The sequence below is a fragment of the Sarcophilus harrisii genome, chromosome 4 (genome assembly GCF_902635505.1).
Source record: "Sarcophilus harrisii chromosome 4, mSarHar1.11, whole genome shotgun sequence".
Taxonomy (NCBI): domain Eukaryota; kingdom Metazoa; phylum Chordata; class Mammalia; order Dasyuromorphia; family Dasyuridae; genus Sarcophilus; species Sarcophilus harrisii.
In genome coordinates this window covers 340,590,079-340,612,015 of record NC_045429.1, presented here as the reverse complement: position 1 = coordinate 340,612,015, position 21,937 = coordinate 340,590,079, and the positions used below count along the sequence as shown (strand labels likewise).

Sequence of the window (21,937 nt, the reverse complement as noted above, 5' to 3'; positions counted from 1 at the left end):
TGTTCTGTAAGAAATGACCAGCAGGATGAATACAGAGAGGATTGGTGAGACTTACATGAACTGATGCTGAGTGAAATGAGCAGAACCAGAAGATCATTATATACCTCAACAACGATACTGTATGAAGATGTATTCTGATGGAAGTGGATTTCTTCGACAAAGAGAAGATCTAACTCAGTTTCTATTGATCAAGGATGGACAGAAGCAGCTACACCCAAAGAAAGAACACTAGGAAATGAATGTAAACTGTTTGCATTTTTGTTTTTCCTCCCGGGTTATTTATACCTTCTGAATCCAATTCTCCCTGAGCAACAAGAGAACTGTTCGGTTCTGCACACATATATTGTATCCAAGATCTACTGTAACCTATTTAACATGTATAGGACTGCTTGCCATCTGGGGGAGGGGGTGGAGGGAAGGAGGGGGAAAATCGGAACAGAAATGAGTGCAAGGGATAATGTTGTAAAAAATTACCCTGGCATGGGTTCTGGCAATAAAAAGTTATTTAAAAATAAAAAAATAAAAATAAAAACAATGTCAATTCATTTACATTCAGAGAGGGAGAATGATAGTTTCCAGTTATAAACATCCAAAATAGCAAACATATTGTAAAAAATTATAAAAAAGAGAACCAAACCAGACATTATGGAAATTCATTTCAGCAATCATAATTTAGTTGTCACTAATCTAACTCCAGTCAACCACACCCAGTCAAGTAGCAAGAGAAGCTACATCTTAACTCTCCTCTTTTCCACATTTCTGATGCTGTGAACTTGTCATGAGGATGACTGGATGAAAATGGATAAAAAAGAAGTGGTAACCTTTGCCCTACTTTCCCAACCAAATTACAGAATTTCTAAAAAAAAAAAATTTTAAAAAAAGGAAGCCCTTTGACACAAAAAGTCTGAAGAAATCCAAGTGTTGATAAAAAGGAACTGATGCTAAAAAATGAAATAGTTGAAGGAACCACAGCTGTGGATATCGTATAAAAGTGAGTAAGGAGTCACACGGGACAGGTTTTCATTTTTCCCTAAATCAAGTCTTCATGGGAAGCATTCAGCCTTTGCTTGAAGTGAATTCCTGCGGGAATACGTATCCCCATGTGTGACTGGTGTAATATCTGTTCCCCCATGTCAAGCAGGAGCTGGGGAAAGAGAGAACCAAGAAGATAAGAAAAAGAATTTATTTTTCCTTCAAAAATATACCATTTATGGTTGTCCCATCTTGGACACTGTGTGACAAAGGCTGAAAAGGTGTTCTTCAATTCGTCAAGTAAACAGAGTGCCTATGCTTTGGTAACAAGTCATTGATTATTATTATTCTGCTTAAATGAATCTTATAAATCATCTAATTTAATCACCTCGATTTTTACAGTGTAGGTAACTGAGGGCCTTAGAAATTAAGTGACATATAAGATCATGCATTTGGAAGCTATGTTTCAATCCAGTCCTCTGAATCTAAATTCAATCCACTTTTCCAAAATGATTCATCCCTACCATCCAAATCCTCACACACCCCTTTTACAGAGTAAGAAACTGAGGACCAAGAAGAGACAATGATTGCCTATGGGTAACCAATGAGATAATATCAAAGCCTAAATCAGATCATAGGCCACCTGACTCTCAATTCAGTATTCTTTATACCAACACACTCTTAAGGAGATCATTATCTCACTGAAAATTTAAGGCTTACACATAGGAACAGTCAAATAACAATATTTAGAAGCGTCATTCTGATTTAGGGCTGGAAATTCTTTTTGGTTCCCGATTTAAACTGTACCCAATTTTCACATTGTTTTCAGTCAGCATCTATTTTAGAGGAAGCTCTGCTAACACAGCATCAAGGGCTCTTGTGGTTGCCCTTTTCTTTGAAGTACCAAAATTATTGAATCTGTCATGAAAATTAGTTGGAGGAAGGAAGAAAGAAAGGTCTGGAGAAGGCACAGAAACAAGTGCTAAACCCAAAGAGCCAGGTTATTGTCTTCCTCCAAACTAAGCATTAGTGCCTCTATTGTGTAACAGCAAACCTGCTTTACTTAAGCACATGTGACGGGAAACAAATGTGTTCTTGTTCTTTTTCAGTCAAGTCTGACTCTTCATGACGTCATTTGGTGCTAGAAATAAGTCCCTTCTTCTAAGGGAACCCAATTTGGGTTTTTTTATTTTTTTGCCCTAATAGTAAGCTAATATGTCTATATTACTATGTACCAGGTACCATGCTAAGCATTTTACAGTTATCTCATTTGATCCTAATAACACCTGAAGATAGGTGTTTTTATTGTCACCATTTTATTTTTTCCACAAATGAGAAAACTGAAGTTAAATGAGTTGCTTAGGGTCAACACAGCTAATAACTGTCTAATGATGGATTTGAACTTAGGTTATTTTGACTCCAGAGTCAGTACTCTACCTATTGTATTACCTATCTGTCTTAGAGGGTATTTTTGTTTCTGGTGTCTCCTAGATTGAGCTGGTCTGTTTATCCTTAAATATCAAGTGAATTTTATCTGTCTAGCAATATATGGTGGGAGAAAGGCAGGTAGGGGCAGCTAGGTAGCACAGTTCATAGAGCACCATCCCTGAAGTCAGGATGATCTGAGTTCAAATCTCATCTCAAACACTTAACACTTCCTAGCTGTGTGACCCTGGGCAACTCACTTAACCCCAGTTGCCTCAGGGAAAAATATAGTTTGAGAAAGGCAGGTAGATTGCCCTACAATAGGAAGGCTAACCCAGCCCTTATGTGAAAAGCACTATTCTTTCACAGAAGTCTTTTCCCAACTCCTTCCTGAGGATTTGACTTTTTCTCTCATTCCCTCAACTCTGTTCCTTAGGAAATGATTTAATTCTGTTAAGCACTTTATAATTCTTATTTCACTTGATCTCCACAATAGTCCTACAAGATAAGCACTATTATTATCCCCATTTTATAGATGAAGAAACTCGAGCAAACAGAAATTAAGTAACTTGCCTAAATTCACACAGCTACTAAGGATCAAAAGCTGGATTTGAACTCAGGACTTACTAACTTACTAACTCCCAGTGCAACAATCTAGACCCTAACTTTCCTTTTTAAAGGAAAGTTTTTCTGAAATGAAATAACTCTATATACTTCCAAGGAAAAAATGGGAATGTGAAAACCTTTCTTAGTGTACTGATAAAACTGAAATGAATAAACATTGCTTAAGCACTTATCAAGGACTCAGCAAAATGCTAGGAACTGCAAAAAATTGAAGAGCCTGCAGGACAGAGATAGTCTCCCTCCTCAAGGAACTCATGATCTAGCAGGCAATCCATGACTGCCAGATATGAAAATATTTTAGGTCAATAGTGCAGACTATGTTATTGAGGGATAGCTAGATGGCACAGTGGATAAAGTATGAGGACTTAAGTCAGGAAGATTCTTCAGACACTTGCCAGCTATGTGAGCCTGGTCAGGTCACAACCCTATTTGCCTCAATTCCCTTATCTGTAAATGAGCTAAAAAAGAAAATGACAAATCACTCTAGTATCTTTGCCAAGAAAACCCCAAATAGGGTCACAGAAAGTCAGATACAACTGAACAACAATGGAATATACATGAACAGTCTTATTGAACAGATTCTGTCTTCTTGAGTTCAAAAGAAGGAGAATTCAGCAAGGGCTGCCAGAAATCTCCTTACAGGGAACCCACAAAGGAATGATGTCTCTTGTAGGAATGCTGCTGCTAGATTCAAGAGGAAGAAGTGCTCCCAGTACATGACACAGGCAGGTAGCCTAATGAACCCCCAGCTGGACTTGGAGTCAAGAAGAACTGAATTCAAATCTCATCTTTGTTAATTGTCAGACCAACATTCACACAAGTGGTAGAAATTCAATCCATACACTGTTGCATCTGAGCCTCAGAAGCTGCACTGAGTGCCCAACTATCTGGGAACAAAAAGTCATACATCCACTCTCCCTCCACTTTGTCTTGGCTTGTAGCCTTTTCAAGTTAAAGAAGTTGCCATCAGTGTAGTAGCTAACCTTGGTGCTATTATACTCATTGAAGGCATCTGATAAAATTGCTGAAAACATGCTTTTTTAAAAAAGCATAGGAGCAGGCATACAGTCCTGCTTTACTCCACGGGTGACTGGAAAAGGGTAAGAGCATCATTTGTTATCTAGAATCCATATAAACATAGAATTTGGCACATAGTAGGTGCTATATAAATGCTTATTTTCTTCTTTTTCCTCCTCCTCCAAACACAACCTATTTTTAGTCTTTTTTCTAATTTTTTCCCCTCATACTTCTTCTTGGTAACTTTCATTCCCAGTGAACTTTCAAATTTGTAAATGCTTAACACAGAGCCTAGCACATAGTAAGCACTAGATAAATGCTTATTCCCTCTCCCTTCCTGAGAACTTTAAACAGCTATGTAGATTCTTACCATTAGACAGCTACATAAAAACAGGAAACGTGACACACACAAAAAAAAAAAACCAGAAACGTAAGTCAGAGGCTTTAAGGAGCTGATTTCTAGGGCACACCATAAAGATTGGAGAAGTGAACTGAAGAGAATGTATTCTGAGCACCCAGTGGAGAAATGAGCAAGCAAGAGAGACTCCCACTGCTGCTGCTATTGCCACTATCTTCAATTCTACTATTTCTTTGCCCAAAAGGTGAGTGAAGGAGATCATTAGAAAGTCCCTCTGGCAGGGGTAAGAGGAGAGGAGTCAGCAGCAGATTCTAGGATGAAACTAGGAATCAAGCTCTATACAGAACCTAGAATGGACCAGAAACAGATCCACACCAAAGAAAACAAGATACACTCAAAGAAATCTCTATGTATCTAGACTCGGGAAACTAACTTGGCTTTGTGGAAACATGAAAAGTTTTTGGAGAGGAATATCGAGTGACCAATATTCTTGGTCCCTTTGGAATATGCTCTAGTTTGTCAGTCTCTTTCCTAAATGTCAGTCAGGCAATAAACCTTTATTTAGTAATTTAGTACCTATTATGTTTCAGGCTCTGCAGTAAGGTTTGGGAATATAAAGAAAGGCAATTTGCAATGTATCTTAAAATATTGTTGAGAACTGAATTCACAGTTGCTGACCACACATTTCAAATTCAACCTCTAAAAAAAATTTCATCAGGAGTATCTTCCTGTTCTTTCAATATCTACCCCAGGCTGTTATTCATTAGAATCCTGAGAAGCAAAATTAAAATGAAGTCACTTTCTTTTCTCATTTTCTTCCATTCTCATTTTTTTCCATCCATTTGCAAACAGTACTATTCTTTGATATTTCTCCTGCCCTGTCATGAATTTAAAAAAAAATTTAAACAACTTTTTCTATTGTCATTAGAACTTATTATCAGGCACAAATAATTCCAGACTTTAGTGCTTCTGACATTATTCTTTCAAGATTGTGGCACAGTTTTGTATTTAGGTTTCATTACCTGTTCTTGCTTTTAGCTTCTGTGCTTTTAAAAACTGATCTGGTTTATGACTTCCTTGTGAAGCCATGTTAAGTCTGTTAAGACAGCTCCATCTTTTATTCCTCATCAGAATCATTTCTATTTTAGTCTTCAAAAAAAATTTTTTCTACATTGAATATGCTACTCTCTAAATAACTAGCTCCGTAGCTATATTGGGGATTTTTCCCCTTCCTTTTTCATTTTCAGTTTAATAACCTCTTGATCAGACTCCAGGCAAATATCTATTCCTGGTATTCTATCATCAAGAGCCCCATCATTCCTGTAATTTAATCCACATTATAGAAGTCTATCTTCTACTCTCAAATAACTATCTTAGTCAGCTTTTCTTTTCTCAAACTTACTTTATATTCTGAAGTCCTACTAGTATTCATGGAAATAACACTTGTCTACCCAAAATGTTTAGTTTCTTACCCAGGGGTTCTTAAACTTTATGTAACATATGATCCACCCCTTACCTATCCTCTTACCCCCAAGACATTGGGCTCATATGAAACAGGTTCAATCCTGGGGGACTGACCCAAAGATGTTCATTTTCTTTCTTTGACTCACTATAAACTCTGCCTTCAGTTTTACTCTGGGGAAATTTCCAGAATAAAGAATCCTAAATATACACAGCAGGATCTTTACCTCCTAAAATATACTCTATGTATATTGGGTGTGGGACAGCTTTTATTTTGTCCCCCACAGAAAATGCTTCATGAGAGCCCAGAAACAAATCCAGAAATACATAAAACACTCAAGGAACCTATTAGAATACCCCTGAAAGAGAAACGTGTTTTGGATAAAATGCTAGAAAAGCTATCTTTTCCCATGGACCTATACTATTTGAATAAATCACAGCAACACCAGGGTTGGTAAAATTAAAATCTCTTCCTTCCCTTTTCCCACCCACTCCTACTTCCACTTCTACCACCACCATTACCACACACACAAAGAGAAAGACAGAGAGACATAGAGAAAGAGAGAGAGACAGACAGATAGAGAGACTGAGAGACAGAGAAAGACAAACAGAGGACATTACTTTAGTCCTTCAATTATAGGGCAGTCATCTATCAGCAACATTCTTCCTTTTTCAAGATGCTTGGTGTAGAGGCAGTCTTCCTCTAGGAAACTGATACATCAGTGTTCAAACTCGGAAACTTTAAATCTTGACATTATCCATTTGGTAGCTCCCAAATCTGGTACCACCTAGGAAATCTCCCTTTTCTTGTTCAAAGTTTAGATTGAGGATCACATTGCCAAGGGAGCTCAAACTTTTTCATTATTAACAGTAAAGGTTAGGTGTTCAAAAATAATATCCATGAACTTCTTTCTTAAATATAAACAGAATTATCTCTACCATTTATTAGTCAGCTAGAGAACATAATTTGTTGAAAGCATCTGAAACATCATAGTAAGAAAAGTTCTATGTGTCTTGGCTGCAAGTCAACGTTAGCTGCTCTTGAGAGAAGAGAAGAAACAGAAAGAATGGAAGAAAGAAAACAAGCATGTTATTTTTGATTTCCTTCACAAGCTAATTGTACAATATTTCAGAGTCTGATTCTTTTTGTACAGCAAAATAACGTTTTGGTCATGTATACTTATCGTGTATCTAATTTATATTTTAATATATTTAACATCTACTGGTCATCCTGCCATCTAGGGGAGGGGGTGGGGGGGGTAAGAGGTGAAAAATTGGAACAAGAGGTTTGGCAATTGTTAATGCTGTAAAGTTACCCATGCATATATCCTGTAAATAAAAGGCTATTTAAAAAAAAAGAAAGAAAGAAAACAAGCATGTTAAATATAGTTATATTTTATTTTAACATTTATTTTTGTAAAATTTCAAGTTCCAAATTCTCTTGCTCCATCCAGTCCCCACTTTCCCTTTGAGAATACATATAATATAATAATAATTATACATGTGAAGTGATGCAAAATTTATTTTCATATTAGCCTTATTGTAAAAAAGAAGAAAAATAAAATAAGTGAAAAAATATGCTTCAATGCACACTCAGAATTCATAAGTTCTATCATGTTGTTTACCTTCTCAATAAATAGATGGAGAAGGGAAAGAATTTGAAACTCAAAAAAAAGTTATAAATAAATAAATAATAGTTTTAAAATTTGATCGAACAATAATTCATTAGTGCTCTCTCTCTGATTGTAAATAATATTTTTTGTCTGAGTCATTTGGAATTGTCTTGGAATTGTTACATATATCTAGTATATAATGATATAATCACTCAAATTTGACATAATGATATAATCACTCTGATTGGCAAATACTCAGTATAATGAAATGATGTAATTGTAATAGGATATATAAGAACTGGGGACAGGCAGTCAGGAGGAAGTCAGATTCAGATTGTGGGGAGAGACTGGTTTAGACTGCTGAGGGAGACTGGTTTAAGACTGAGATTGAGTCAGACTATGACAGAAAGCTAGCCTGAACATTACAAGCAGCTTTACCAACAATGCATAAGTGTAACCATTTTTACACATCCCCTCCAGCATTTGTCGTTTTCCTTTTCTGTTATGTTAACCAATCTGATAAATGTGAGATGCTACTTCAGAATTGTTTTAATTTGCATATGTAAAATAGCAATTTAGAGCATTTTATTTAACTATTGATAGCTTATATTTCTTCTGAAAACTGACTGTTGATATCCTTTGATCATTTATAAATCAGGGAATATTCTCAGTTCTCTCCATATTTGAGGAAATGAGGCTTTTTTCAAAGAATCATTTCAATTTCCCCCCATTTTCTTTTTTTTTCTTATTTTGTCTGCATTGCTTTGGTTGCAAAACCTTTTAAATTCATGTAGTCAAGATTATTCATTACACTTCCTGTAATTTTTTCTATTTGTTCATAAATGCATCCTTTAGCCATAGATTTTACAGACAAATTTTTCCACATTTCCATAATTTGCTTATAATATTACTATCTAAGTCTAAATCATGTACTAATTTTTACCTTATTTTGATATACAATTTGAGATGCTGGTCTTTGACAAGTTTCTGCCAAACTTCTTTCCAGGAAAACGAACACTGATTAAGTATCTGCTATGTGCCAGACACTATGCTAAGCAATATCTCTTTAGATCTTCATGACAATCTTGAGGAGTAGGTGCTATCATGATCTCCATTTACAGCTGAGGAAAATGAGGCAATCAGAGACCAAGAGATTTGGCCAGGATTGCACAGCAAATAACTAAGGTCAGATTTGAATTCAGATCTTCCTGACTCCAGGTCCATTATTCTATCCATTGCATCACATAACTGTCTCAATAGAGGAACAGATCAGTTGAATTACACCACAATGATTACTGTGCCCAGAAGTCACCATGAAACCATAATCAACTGAGGTTAGCTGCCAAGCAGTCACTTAGAGCCAACATCAGTAATCACTATGAGATAATGGAAATTGGGAGCATGGAGATAACCCAACCAATGGGGATCAAGTCAACAAAAGTAGTTAAATGACATCACTTTGCATCTTTGGTCTTACAGGGTTGAGGGTTTGAATTGCCACTCCGTGTGGGTATCCTTATATTGGTTCTAAGTATGCAACCTTCATATTTGATCCCTAGTTGTGACCATTCTCTATAATGATGGTGTGTGTTTATGGGACAATGTGTTCTAGGTACATGATGGAAAGGAGAACAAATGGAGATATTTTATTATAACTTTTCTTACTATGTTAGTTCATTAAGAGACTTTGCTTTGAACAGATTACCCTCTAGTTAATTAGAGACAAAAATGGTTTTGAGTAGTGTGCAGAATGACCTTTATCAAAAATATTTTTGAACATTCCATGTGGGAAAGAGGGGTGCCCCAGGTACTACAGATATTGGGGCCAAAAGTACTCTATTGAAAACATTTTCTTTTATAGATAAGGAAACTAAGTCAGGGGGAGTAAATAGTGACTCTACAAAGTCAAAGTGGCACAATTAAGACTAGAACCCAGATTTCTTTTTTTTTTAGTCTTATGTTCCATCCAATTCATCATCTTGTCTTCTGGCCCCCTAAAGACAGCTTCCTATATTAGGTCACAAAGTATAGTCACTGCATTGTAGTGTCTAACACTTCTCCTGGAAGGAGTTATGAAGGAACTTCTGCTTTCTCTTGGGAAAGAAAAAAGAAACAAGAACAGAAACTCTAACCTTCAGCTCCCAGACCTTGACAAGATTATCTGGTCCTGTCTCTGAATCTGATAACAATGTCCAGTGTATCCCTGACTTCTACTTCATACTGATATCTTAGGTTGATGATTTCTGATGAAGCTTTTAAGGGGAAACAAGCTTATGAAATGCCACCCACTTTGTTTTAAACCTTATACATGAGATGACAATATGGGTTTGTGTTTTCCAGATTGTTTATCTCTGTCTGGCCCCAGTGAGGTGACTGGAATTGTAGGAAAATCCTTGATTGTGCAGTGTTCCTATGAAGAACAATACAAGACTAAACATAAATACTGGTGCAAAAGCTCATATTATATCTTCTGTGAGAATTATCCAGACTCAAGAGTTTCCATCAGAGACAATCAAGAAAACCTAACATTCACAATCACCATTAAAAACATCACTGAAGCTGATACAGGAAAGTATTTTTGTGGGATTGATGGACTGTTATTGGATTCCAAGTTCCCAGTTACTATAATTATTTCTCCAGGTAAGAGAAATACTTCTCCCAGTACCCAGGGCTTATGGAAGCAAGAGTTATCCCCCAATTATAGTAGTAAAATCAGTCCATAACTAATTGATGACAAATCCAGATAATGAATGTGAGTGCTTGGGTACAGATTTGTGCCTGTTTAATGTAAGTTGGGCATGAGTCCCAAAATTCCCAAGGTCATTATCAATGAGATCCATATCTCCAGTGTATTAGCTACATTGGAATGACTAAGTCCTCTAGTTTCATTCTCTATTCCCTCATAGGCATGAATTGAGCTAGAAAATTTTCCCACAAGTGGCCTGTGGGTCCCCTGGAACTGAACTAGAACCCACATCCATCCCAAAAGGCTGATGATCCCCTTGGCCAAGGAGAAGGGGGAAGGGAATGTGATCTCTACTGTGGCCTGTAGCCTAGTTATAATTAAGAATTAAGGGCTGTTCCCTAACTCCAGCTCTTGTCCTGGTTTTTCATCTCCAAGAAATCCCAAACCAAGCCCTAACTTCTCTGCAAACCCCAACATCTAGCCACCTAGTACAAGGGATTAAATCTTCTATTCTTGTAACTGTACACAATTCTTACATCTCCTTAGAGCTTTACCATTTTCAAGGTCTCCCCAAGTGTTATTTAATGCAGTACTTAGTTGTATAAGTATCATTATCCCCATCTACAGGTGAGGAAACTGAGTTTTAAAGTGGTTAAGTTTCTTGCTCTAGGTCATCACCACAGCTAATAAGCACCAGAAGCAAGATTCAAACCCAGGATTCCTACTGCTCTTTCCAGTGGTCACATTGGATCATATTGTCATGAAGTAACAAAGGGAGAGATTATTGAGGCTTCTTTAAGGGCCCATGCCATTGGTCATTGCACCATGAGTGATATCTGCTATTGCCAGACAGAGAGATCATTCCAACCACTTGCAAGGCTTCTCTGAAAACACTATATTGACTTCTTCCCAACCATGACTTCCAGCTTCTCCCCATTAAGTAACACATCAATCAAGTGAGGGCTCTCTGTATAAGCCCTCTAATCTTCAACCCATCAGGCAAAGATTTAAAAATACAAGGGTATAGAACATTAAGATTTATCTAAGTGGTCTTTTACCTGTATCTAGGCCAGCAGTTCTTACTTTTTTGTGTGTCCTGGAGTTCTTTGGCTGTCTGAAGAAGACTATGGGTCCCTTCTTAGTAATGTTTTTTAAATGCATAAAATAAAATTCACAGGATTATATAATTTTAAATATAGCTATCAAAATAATTCTTTAGAATGAAGTCATAGAACCCTGATTAAGAACCATGATCTAGACATATTTTGTGGGGTAAATGAGTGTCCCTTCTGCTCCAGCAGGTCTCATCCCCCACAGTCATTTGTCTGGTTGCTTTCATGAATCACAAACTCTATATAAAATGGAAATATAAAAGTATTTGCATAAGAAAAGACAAAAGGACAAAGTCTTGGATTTTATTTGAATTTTCCTTTTTCTAGCATCTACAGTGGTCCCAAATAGATATATTTATATATCTATAACCACATCACCAACAAACAAAATAACGAGCAAAAATGAAATAGGTGGAGAGAAGACTTCAAAAGAAATTAATGACCTTATGCAACTCCCAAGGTAAGGATAAGTTCATTATCTCTCCTCCAAATCATCCACTCTTCTGAATTCCCCTATTATTATTAAAGACACTCTCTCCTCAGTCCCCTAGGTTTGCAAACTTGACATCTATCTTACTTGACTCTATTCTCTTACACCACACATATAAGCAGTTGTCAAATCTTGTTATTTCTGCCTCCACAAAATTTCTTGCATACTTTCCCGTCTCTCCATTCACACAGCCTTGTTGGACGTTAGCACCTCTCACCTGGATTACTACAATAGTCTTCTAGTTGCTCTTTTTCTAATTAGATTCCTGGATTCCCTCTCCAATTCATCCTCCCAAAAATGGCAAGGTATTTTTTCCTATAATGTAGTTTTGACCATGTCATTTCCTTGCTCAGTTAGCTAGCATGGCTCCATATTATCTTGAGAATCAAGTATTAGGTGCTCAGTTTGGCAGTAAGGTTCTTTCCAGTCTCTTCATATTTTACTACCCTCCACACTCAATGATGCAGAGATGCAAGTCCACTTTCAATTACTTGAACATAATACTCTATATCCCTTCTTTGGACCTAAGCAGTGGCTTCCCCCATTTTTGAAGTATTCTACCTTCTAACCTCTGACTTTGGACATCCCTTGGATTTTTCCAAGATTTAGTTCAAATAGTTCCTTCTACAAGAGCTCTCTTATGGTTCCCTCTGCTCCCATTACTCTAAGACTACCTTCCTTTTATTCTGTATCTCATTTATCCAATTATTTACATGCTGTGTCCTGCATTCAAGTGTAAACTCCTGAAGAACAATGACTACTTTTTAAAATATTTTTGTCTTTCTTTGTATTTTTAGCCCTTAGCACAATGTCTGGTGTAGGTACTTAAAAATTCTTATTAATTGATTGATTGATTGAGGCACAAAACCATAAAATGTCAGAGGTAGAAGAGATCTTAAAGACCTTTTACTTGGACTTTAATTTAAATTTACTCAATTTAAAGAAAAAATAAACCAAGCCTTAGATTCTTAGATCACATAGCTATACAGTGGCAAAGCTTGGGTGAAAGCCGGTTCTCTTAGGCCTCAGTCCAACAATCTCTCCACTACATGTCCCAATGTGAAGTGCACATTTATGTTCAGAACTAGACATATATGTTTATTCTCATGAATGATTATCATGGTGCATGGTTGTATCTTCCCATTTCTGACATGTAATTGGTCTTATCAGCCTATCTATATTTTTCTCTTTGTTGATATTCAAGCTGGGAACCCCATTAACCTTGAATCACTTTGCTGCTGTAGCCAATAAATGACCATATCATGGCTCTATATTTGGTTATTAACAAGAAAACCTTTTTAGCTCCTAATAAGTTTTTTTTGCATCATTCTCCAAGTGTTGATCATCAGTCCATCTTTGGCAGGTCAATTTTCCAACTGCAGATAGGACATGGGATGTGTACCTCAACATAAAAGTAGGAAGGATAAAGAAAGGGATGAGATCATCAACTATTTTGGATTTTCTTTCTTTCTGCAGATCTGGCGTTCTTGACAAGTCTGTACTACTGCTCTTGATCCTGGGTCTTTTAATTATTTTATTGGTGGGAGCTTTGTGTTTGGCTTGGAAAATGAGACAGAAGAAAGGTTTGTGTATCACCCTAAAACATGTATTTTTTTCCTAGTTTTGTTAATTTTTTTCATTTAACTAGTATTTTTGTTTCTTAGTTCCTCCCCCTTCTCCATTAGAAAAAAAATATTTTAATAAATATGTATAGTCAAACATAAAAAACTGTTTCTATTGGTTATGTCCAGAAATGTGTGTCAATTAGTTCTATTACCTTGCTGTCATGAGGAAGCTTTCTTTATCACCAGTATTCTGAAATCATAATTGAATAAAGTCTTAAACCTAAAGGTTTCTCTTACTTCACATCAATTAATACAAATCTACCTAGTTCATACAAAATATCCCCTCTATCATTTCTCATTGATCAATAGTATTCCATTACATCCATATACCATAATTAGTTAGTTCATTCAATACTCAATTATTTGACTTAGATTCTGGTTTCTAGTTCTTTGTCTCCACAAAACAAGGTGATATAAATATTTTTCTATGCATATGATCTTTTCCTCCTTCTTTGGTATCTTTGCTTTACAGAACAAATAATGCTATCATTAGGTCAAATATCCTGCCATTTTGTAACTTTTTTCAAATTGCTTTCTAGATCCATCTTATCTTTCCCTTTCTGTTCCAACAGGACTTTCTCTCCTTCCTCCTTCTTTCCCTAGGATGTATATCCTAGTAAACTACCTAAGCTCATCTTGGGCTTCTCTGTATATTAATGGCTCAGGGTAAGGTGGAAGCTTTAACCATAGCCCCTCTCCACTTCTAAGGCTCTCCAAAAAGAAAAACTCAAAACAAAAGCCATAGGGAGTTGGAACGGAAGTACTTATATTCAGAGAAGTATAGAAATAGATCTTCACTACTCTTCACATGGGGAATTTCCTGTCTGCTCTTACTTTCAAATACAGCATCGTTCACATGCTCCAGTTACCCATTGTGTATTTTTGGCCTTTGGGGAAGATAGTAGTCCGTTTTCAGTAATCTGGTTCTCAGATTAAAGAAAAATTATTTCCTTATTTGACAGTTAGATTTGTATCATTTTTCTACTATTAATAGTAGAATTCACTATTAATATATTACATAGAAATATTTCTACTTTATTTTAGGGCACTGAATAGCCTGGGCACTTTTCTCCAAAGGCCCAATGGTCTCATTTCTCCTTGTTTTGAAAAATTAGACCTCAGTAAAGCTGCTCATGTAAAAATTAAATTAGGAATCCACCTCTTCCAGGAAGCCTGACTAGATACCTTATCCAGCTCTAGTCAGTCCAAACAGTTCAGTAAATTCCACCCTCAACCCAATACCAGCTCATTCTGCTCAGTGGTAGGAGTGGAGAGTGGGTTATAGGGCATAATCTTGAATAGAAGTATGAGGAATCAAGTAGGATCCTCTATGATCTTTAATCAGATCTTTGTTTTTAACATGAACAGTGGCAGAGTCAGGTTTTCAAAGAAGGAAAAGAATATAATATGCATTGCTCAGGCCCTGAAGTTAAGACCCAGGAGACACCCCCAAGTGAGACATTGCAAAATTTTGACTGGAAAACAAAACAAGAAATGGTCGTGTTTCTTCAAGGGTAAATTCCCCCTGTTTTTTCTTCACTCAGTCCTGCTTCCCCTTTTAGATAATGTCTCTGCTTCTGAACTCATCCTTATTCTGTAGGCCAAGCCAATTGACTCTGCACAAAATTGTGCTCTCTTGAGCTTTAAAATCTTTAATATTGGTCCTGAGGAGAATAGAATTGTTACATAAAAAAGACACTGAATGTTCTCTCTTTCTCCTCCAACACCCATCATCCTAACTCAGCTTATGCATCTTCCACGCTGACTATTCTCTGTGGTCTATGGAAATGACTCTATGACTCCTAATCATTCTTTTTCCTTTTTTAGCTCGTGAGAAATCCAAAGTGTTCCTGGACTCTGGTCAGGTAAGAGAAGCTATAGTCTGAGGGAAACTGAGATTCTCCCTCCCTCCTGATCCATTCCAATGGATTAAACATAGAAGTAAAGAATACAGTTATTTAATGTTCCATGGCATAATGAAATCTTCCTTTATTTTAATCCATTCTTGTAGAGAGGTGATATGGTATGGGAGTTAGAAGGCTGGCCTCCGTCAAGAATACTTGATTTATACTGGCTGTGTGATCTTAGGCAAGCTAGCCTTTCAGGGCCCTGAGCATCTCTAAGATACTGTTTTTACACAGTAAAGAAAGGTTATTATATTAAAGCAATCATAGCCCTACTCTCTATCCCAGTGTGTAACAAAGGTGTGGCAATAATTTACAATTCAAAACTGAAGGCTTTGTGCTCAGGGGCTCAAGTTATCACCTTTCACTTACTCTAAGAGTATTGCAAATAAAGTATAACTAAGTAGGCTTTTTCCTGGTCAGAAAACTGGGATGAATTTAGAGGCTGGATATAAAGGCTTTGGGAAGATGTATAGGACACTCAGAGGAAGAGTCAGCAGGCAGAGAGAACTGGATCAACCAGGAGGAGAGATAGATAATCCTCAGTGAGAATCCTGGATATGGTTGGCTATTGACATGGTTCTGATCAATGTGCTGACATGTCCCTGGGCATTGTTCCCATGCAGCCCATTAATGAACTTTGTTACAAGAATCTGAAGCTGCAGGAGAGACCCTCAAATCAGGATCCACTTATCCAAAGCAACCCAGAATACAACACTGTGGTAAGTACTGAAGTCTTCCTCAGTCCTCAGTAAGTACATCCTCAGTCCTCCTTACAATGTCTCCCATTCCCATACTAAGGAATTTAAAGGCATATTGGGAAAGGTAATATACACAAAACCTGAGTATGTTTGATGTCATGGAATGGAGTCAGCAGCTTTTGGTATGGCCAACACAGGATGGGGACAAAACATAAAATATATGGATTTTTGCCACACACATAGTCCCTTAATGGGTTTGATATCCGTGTTTTGAGAACACAGACTGGGATTTTGGATTGTTATAGTATCAGTGAGAAAAAATGGGAGTAGCTCAGAAAAACAGTCCTGTCTGTGGGTTAAAAATGTCAATACCTAGTCCTGGTCAGGGATTGTCAATGTTCCTGTGTTTTGGATTTTTTTTTTTTGTTATTGTTAAGTTTTTGTCTTTTTTTTTTTTAATCTTGATTCACTTTGATTTCTGAATTTTATTCAAGTTCAACGTAAGGTCTATCAAGAACAGTGTAAATTCTAGAGAGAAATAAAGACATTTTTAAAATACCCTGATTCATGGGTAAAATTTTTAGGAAGATGAAACCTCTGGGAGTTCATGATATCATTTATCATGTCATCAAGGGGCAAAGTTTAGTGAATAATACTGCACATTGGTCTTCCCTGTGCTAGAAAAATACGAACAGCAGCACTCCTAGAATGACTTACATCCAGAACAGAATTCCCCAGTAGCATTATTTCTGCATCAGGAAGAAGATAAAATTATTCCAATGTCAAGAATTCTTGCACTAGAGAGATGGTCTTCTATCACTTCTGTATTCCTAGTTTGGCAAGAACAATAGCATTCCCGGTCCCCAGATGGGGACATTCTTCCAGGTAGTATAAAGGTAGTCTTGGAAGTGATCTTTCACCTCCAAATTGGCTCTACCCAGTGCCATTGACACTGATTGGCAGTCTAGCTATACTTCTGCATGTAACTCAGTCAATCAATAAAAATTTAATTAAGGATCTTTCATGTGCCAAGCATTGTGCTAAATGCTTGAAATACAAAAAAGAGGTAAAAGACAATCTCTGCCTTCAAAGGGCTCACAATAAAATAAGGAAAACATTAACAGAATTATAACTAATTAGCAAAAGGAAGGTGCTAGAATTAACAGAAGGAAGGTACTAGAATTAAGATGGTTTTAGGAAAGGCTTCTGATAGAATTTGAGATTTTAAATGAGACCTAAAGGGATCCAGGGAAGCTAGTAGATAGGATAAGGAAGGATGACATAGCAGGTATGAAGGACAATCCAGAGTGAGAAATGGAGTGTTGTGTTTGTGGAACAGCAAGAATGCCAGTGTTTCTGGATCAGAGGCCCTGGCAGGGAGCAAAGTGCAAGAAGACTAGAAAGGTAGGGAGGGACTAGGTTATGAAGAGCTTTGATAACCATACAGAGAATTTTATATTTTATTCTGGAGGTGATAGGGAGGTAATATGGAGTAGGGAAATGAAATGGTCAAACCTATACTTTAGGAAAAAATTATTTTGGTGGCCAAATGTAGCATGGATTGGAGTGAGAGAGTGGGGAAGCGGGGTTGGGGGATTGGCCATCAGACCCACCAGCAAGCTTATGTAATAGGCCGAGCATGAAGTGATGAAGTCCTTGATTGGCTATATCAGAGGAGAAAAGGGACCATATTTAAGAGGTATTGCACATTAAAAGGTATTGTAAAAGTGAAATTGATAGGTCTTGGCCACAGATAGTGAGCAGCTAAGGATGATAACTGGGTCACAAGCCTAGGTGACTGGGATGATCATGGTGGTATACCCACAATAATGTGTAAGCTTGGAAGGATATGTTGAGTTTAATATGATTTCTACTAGACATTCAGTTCAAAAGGAAGTTGAAGAGTTTGAGACTGGAGATCAACAGAGAGATTAGGGAAGAATAAATAGATTTGAGAAAAATCAGCATAGAGATGGCAATTAAATTACATGGTTTCTGATAAGATCACCCAGTGAAATAGTATAGAAAGAGAGAAAAGAGGCCCTGTGGAAAACCTACAGTTAGTGGTTTTGACCTGAATGAGCATCCAGTTATGGAGAAAATGCTCCCAAATCCACTAGACTAATCTGACCTTATTGCTTCTCTACATGATATTTCTTCCAGAGGGAAGTGTAGGGTATAGGGTATTATCCCCATGATACATCTGAGGAAACAGACATAGAGAGGTTATATGATTTGCCTCAACACCACAGTTAATCAGAGATCAAGCTTAAAACTAACCTAGGATGCCTTACTCTGAGCCCAAACCTCTGCAGGAACTGCCCTCCAAACTGCCTCCCTGATAACCCAAGACAGAAACACCAAGTTAGGCTCTAGTTAATATTATTTTAGAATTGTAGCTTGAAGTCAAATGAAAGTTGAGTCATCAAAAAAACCCTCAATGGTTTCTAAGTGAGGGATTTTAGAATTTTTCATTTTGAGTATATTTCTAACTCTTCTAGGGCATGTAGGTTGGGGAAAGAATATGGTGAAAATTGAAAGTAATAGGTTCCTGTGCTGAAAAAGGAAAGATATGGGAGACAGCTTTCAAAAAATATCATGGCAGGGATAATGATGAAGGATGAGAAAAGAAGAGCAGAAAACCCAGCTATAGGAACAGTGAAATTTTGATTGCCAGGCTCAAGTTAGGAGCGTTGCAGAATTGCTATGCCTGAAACACGTATTGATTCAAATAGGGATTCCTAAATTTACTTTTACTTTAATCCCTCACTAGCTATGTGTTATTGGTAAAAAGTCTTTAACCTCTCTATTATGTGGGTTTCCTCTCCTGTCTCATCTGTACTATCTGACTCTTTTTCTGCCCCCAACTCATTATGTCCATCCAGCAGTTGTCTTAGCCAAGGGTCTAATGACAACCAGTTAAGTTGGATCTGTACATATTTTATGATCTCCCATTTACAAGTCAAGAATAGAATAGATGGGCTAAAGAAGGGGTTATGTGATATATAAGAAGGAACAGCCATATCAGCAACCTATCTCAAAAAAAAAAAAAAAAAGCCATCACTACTGGGGAAAAACTCTGGTAACAAATCAATGAAGTCTTATAGATGGAAGTCTTGGATCAATCATCCCTGTTCCATAAGTACTTGAGAAACACTGCTCTAATTTTGTTCTCTTGTTCTCTCCTTCCACAAGTAATCTAAACACATTCCCTTTCTCTCTACAGATTGATGATCAAGACCAGTCTGTTACATATTCCATCTTAAATTTTCCTCCAGACAATCAAAATATAGCTCTGGAGACTCAGAAGGACCTAGAGGAGAAAACAGTATATGATACAATAAAGTTGACATAGGCTGCAACCAATTGGCCTTCTACACTGAAACCAAGCCCTTTGGAGAAAAACATAAATAAATTTATATCTCTTTTCCACAGAGCCTTATATAAAAATTTTATATTGTAATGGTGTCTCAGAAGTAGGTATGTACCACATACTAATATAATTAACTAAAAGAATGGCTGGTAGGAGGGTGGGAAGAGGATAATTTTCATCTGAAACCCATATAGAAAGATATATGAGAAAGAAGATCTATCTTGGCTGGGATCGAAGATCTGGGTTCAAATTCTGTTTCTTTCTGAGTCTGAGAGAACTAATTGAATGTGGATCAAAACACCATTTTTACCTTTTTGTTGTTGTTGCTTGCTTGTTTGGGTTTTTTCTTTCTTTCTCATGTTTTTTCCCTTTTCATCTGATTTTTTTTTGTGTGTAGCATGGTGAATATGGAAGCATATTTAAAAGCGCTGTACATGTTTAATCGATGTCAGATTGTTTACTCTCAAAGAGGAAAGAAAGAAGTTTGGAATATGTTTTGCAGGTGTGGATGTTGAGGTCCATTTTTTGTACATATTAGGAAAAATAAAATACTATAATCAAAAAAATTTTAAAGATATTTTGCATTTGAAGTAGCATTAATTCAGTTACTCATCACAATTTGAGATTTAAAGTCATAAACAATCCCCCCTTAGCATACCCACTAACAGTTCAAGTTTGGCAATACCCATTACTCTTCCTATGCTTTGCTTATTTCATTTTGCTGTTAGACACCCTGAAGTCAGAAAAGTTGTAATGGAGTACCACCTTCACTTTTGACTAACTGTGCCTTCCTAGGCTTGTCACTGGATCACTCTGAGGGTCAGGCTCCTCATCTGTAAAATGAGAATCATGAGATTCAGAGCTATAAAGACATTCAGACACCATTTTCAGTCTTAGAGACTTTTGAAAAAATAATTCTGTATAAGTTTGCTTATTAACTGTAACCTGGAACTCAGTGTCAGCATTTGCATAAGAGTCTCCTTATTACAGGAGAAACCCATTATTCATACCTCTGTTCCAAGATAAGGGGGTAGAGTTGGCAAAAAGTTAGGAGAGGAGAGATGCTTGATTTTTTGGCTTCAGTCTTTGAGAAGCTACACAAGGTGGTAAAAATGAAGCACACAGTAATGATTCTCTCCACAAATGAGAAGAGACTTAATGCAAATGCCAACCTTGAGCTAGAAGAGTTACCTATCTAGGGAGACTCACCATAGATTCCAAGTCAAGCCTGAACAGTATGAAACTATTTATTGGCTTAAAGAAAGCAAAATATTTATATAACCTTGGTGAAATATAATCAATGATGAGTGGCAAGTACGGGGGGACAAGGCATAGAAAGTTTGGAGATTAATGATTCTATACAACTATACACAAAATTAATGGATTCATTAAGAACCAAACCACTGAGGATTAGCAGCTTTGTGGGGGTCTTTGCAATACTCAGGGAATAAAAAGTAAAATATTAATGAGAAATTGACTATAGCACGCTACACAAGCAAGTTACATAAGTCTTCCATTATTTCCCCTAGAGGCAATGAACTTTCACAGAATCTATCAGGGATGCAATGCCTAAAATACCCAGAATACTTTGTAGTTAAGGTTCTAGAAACATTACAAAAAATAACAAGTCTAAGGTCTAGTAGGGGCAGCTAGGTGTCACTGTGGATAGAATACCAGGCCTGGAATCAGGGAAACTCATCTTCCTAAATTCAAATCTGACCTAAGATATTTGCTAGATATGTGACCCTGGGCAAGTCACTTAACCCTGTCTGTTTCAAACATGAACCACAAGAGAAAGCAAGTCAAAGTATTTCTGGGCTTAATAAATGGAATTTATTATTATATTAATATATTATATATATAACATATATTAATAAATGAAAAAGGAAAATGAAAATAGAAAAGAAAGAAGGAAGAAGTGATTAATCAATATACATTTACTAAGTATCTGCTATGTGCAAGACATTGTAACTAGATTAAGAAAATATGAAAGAATTCCTATCCTCCCCACAAAAGAGTAAATTCTACTGGGGAAGCAGACTTTACTTATTCATATGTAGCAGCTCCATGCATAAATCTTCAAAAAATAGGTGATGCAGGGTGTGAGAAATACTTGTTTGGTGCTCTCAGAATATATACACTATTTCCCCACCCTCCAGTTTGTTATTGTATTGTTACCTTATAAATTATTTTTTCTTTACTGAATTCAAAAGACAATGTAGCTGGGATCAACTAATTTAAAACTACCCCCAAATTACTTAATATGAAAAAATTTCATTAATTAGCTTTGTCTCCACTCCAGTAAAAAATGAGGAAATTTCTTTTCCCATAAGCTATTTCTTCTCTTTCAGACTCAAACTTGGAACTCAAACTTGGCTTAGGCAAACACTATTGCTATTGCCCACATAATTTATTGACAAAAATAAATCATACAAAGATGTAGATAAATATTTGAACAATGTATCAACTCTAAGAAACATCATAGCCAGAGTCAGCTGTGCTCTGGAAAAGAAGAGGAAGAAAGTTGTTGATGTGAGTTCTCACATCAATGACCACGTCTGCTGCTTCCTCCAAAA

At 36.6% G+C, this 21,937-nt stretch overlaps 1 protein-coding gene across 1 annotated transcript; it reads left to right on the top strand.

The window, feature by feature from the left end:
* The first annotated feature begins 4,481 nt into the window (after nt 1–4,481).
* Nucleotides 4,482–21,431, top strand: LOC105750364 (CMRF35-like molecule 8). The gene is made up of 7 exons (XM_012548087.2): nt 4,482–4,640; nt 9,811–10,110; nt 11,596–11,728; nt 13,235–13,341; nt 15,211–15,248; nt 15,914–16,009; nt 19,215–21,431. Exons 1-7 carry the CDS (start codon nt 4,565–4,567, stop codon nt 19,341–19,343), a joined length of 879 nt encoding a protein of 292 aa, XP_012403541.1. The 5' UTR covers nt 4,482–4,564; the 3' UTR covers nt 19,344–21,431.
* Nucleotides 21,432–21,937: the final 506 nt, after the last annotated feature.

Bases quoted from the DNA above. Each gene is read 5' to 3' on its own strand.
- LOC105750364 (XM_012548087.2), top strand. From the start codon at position 4,565: ATGAGCAAGCAAGAGAGACTCCCACTGCTGCTGCTATTGCCACTATCT. The intron at 4,641-9,810 runs GTGAGTGAAGGA...TGTGTTTTCCAG, and splicing joins ACTATTTCTTTGCCCAAAAG to ATTGTTTATCTCTGTCTGGC. The intron at 11,729-13,234 runs GTAAGGATAAGT...TTCTTTCTGCAG, and splicing joins GACCTTATGCAACTCCCAAG to ATCTGGCGTTCTTGACAAGT.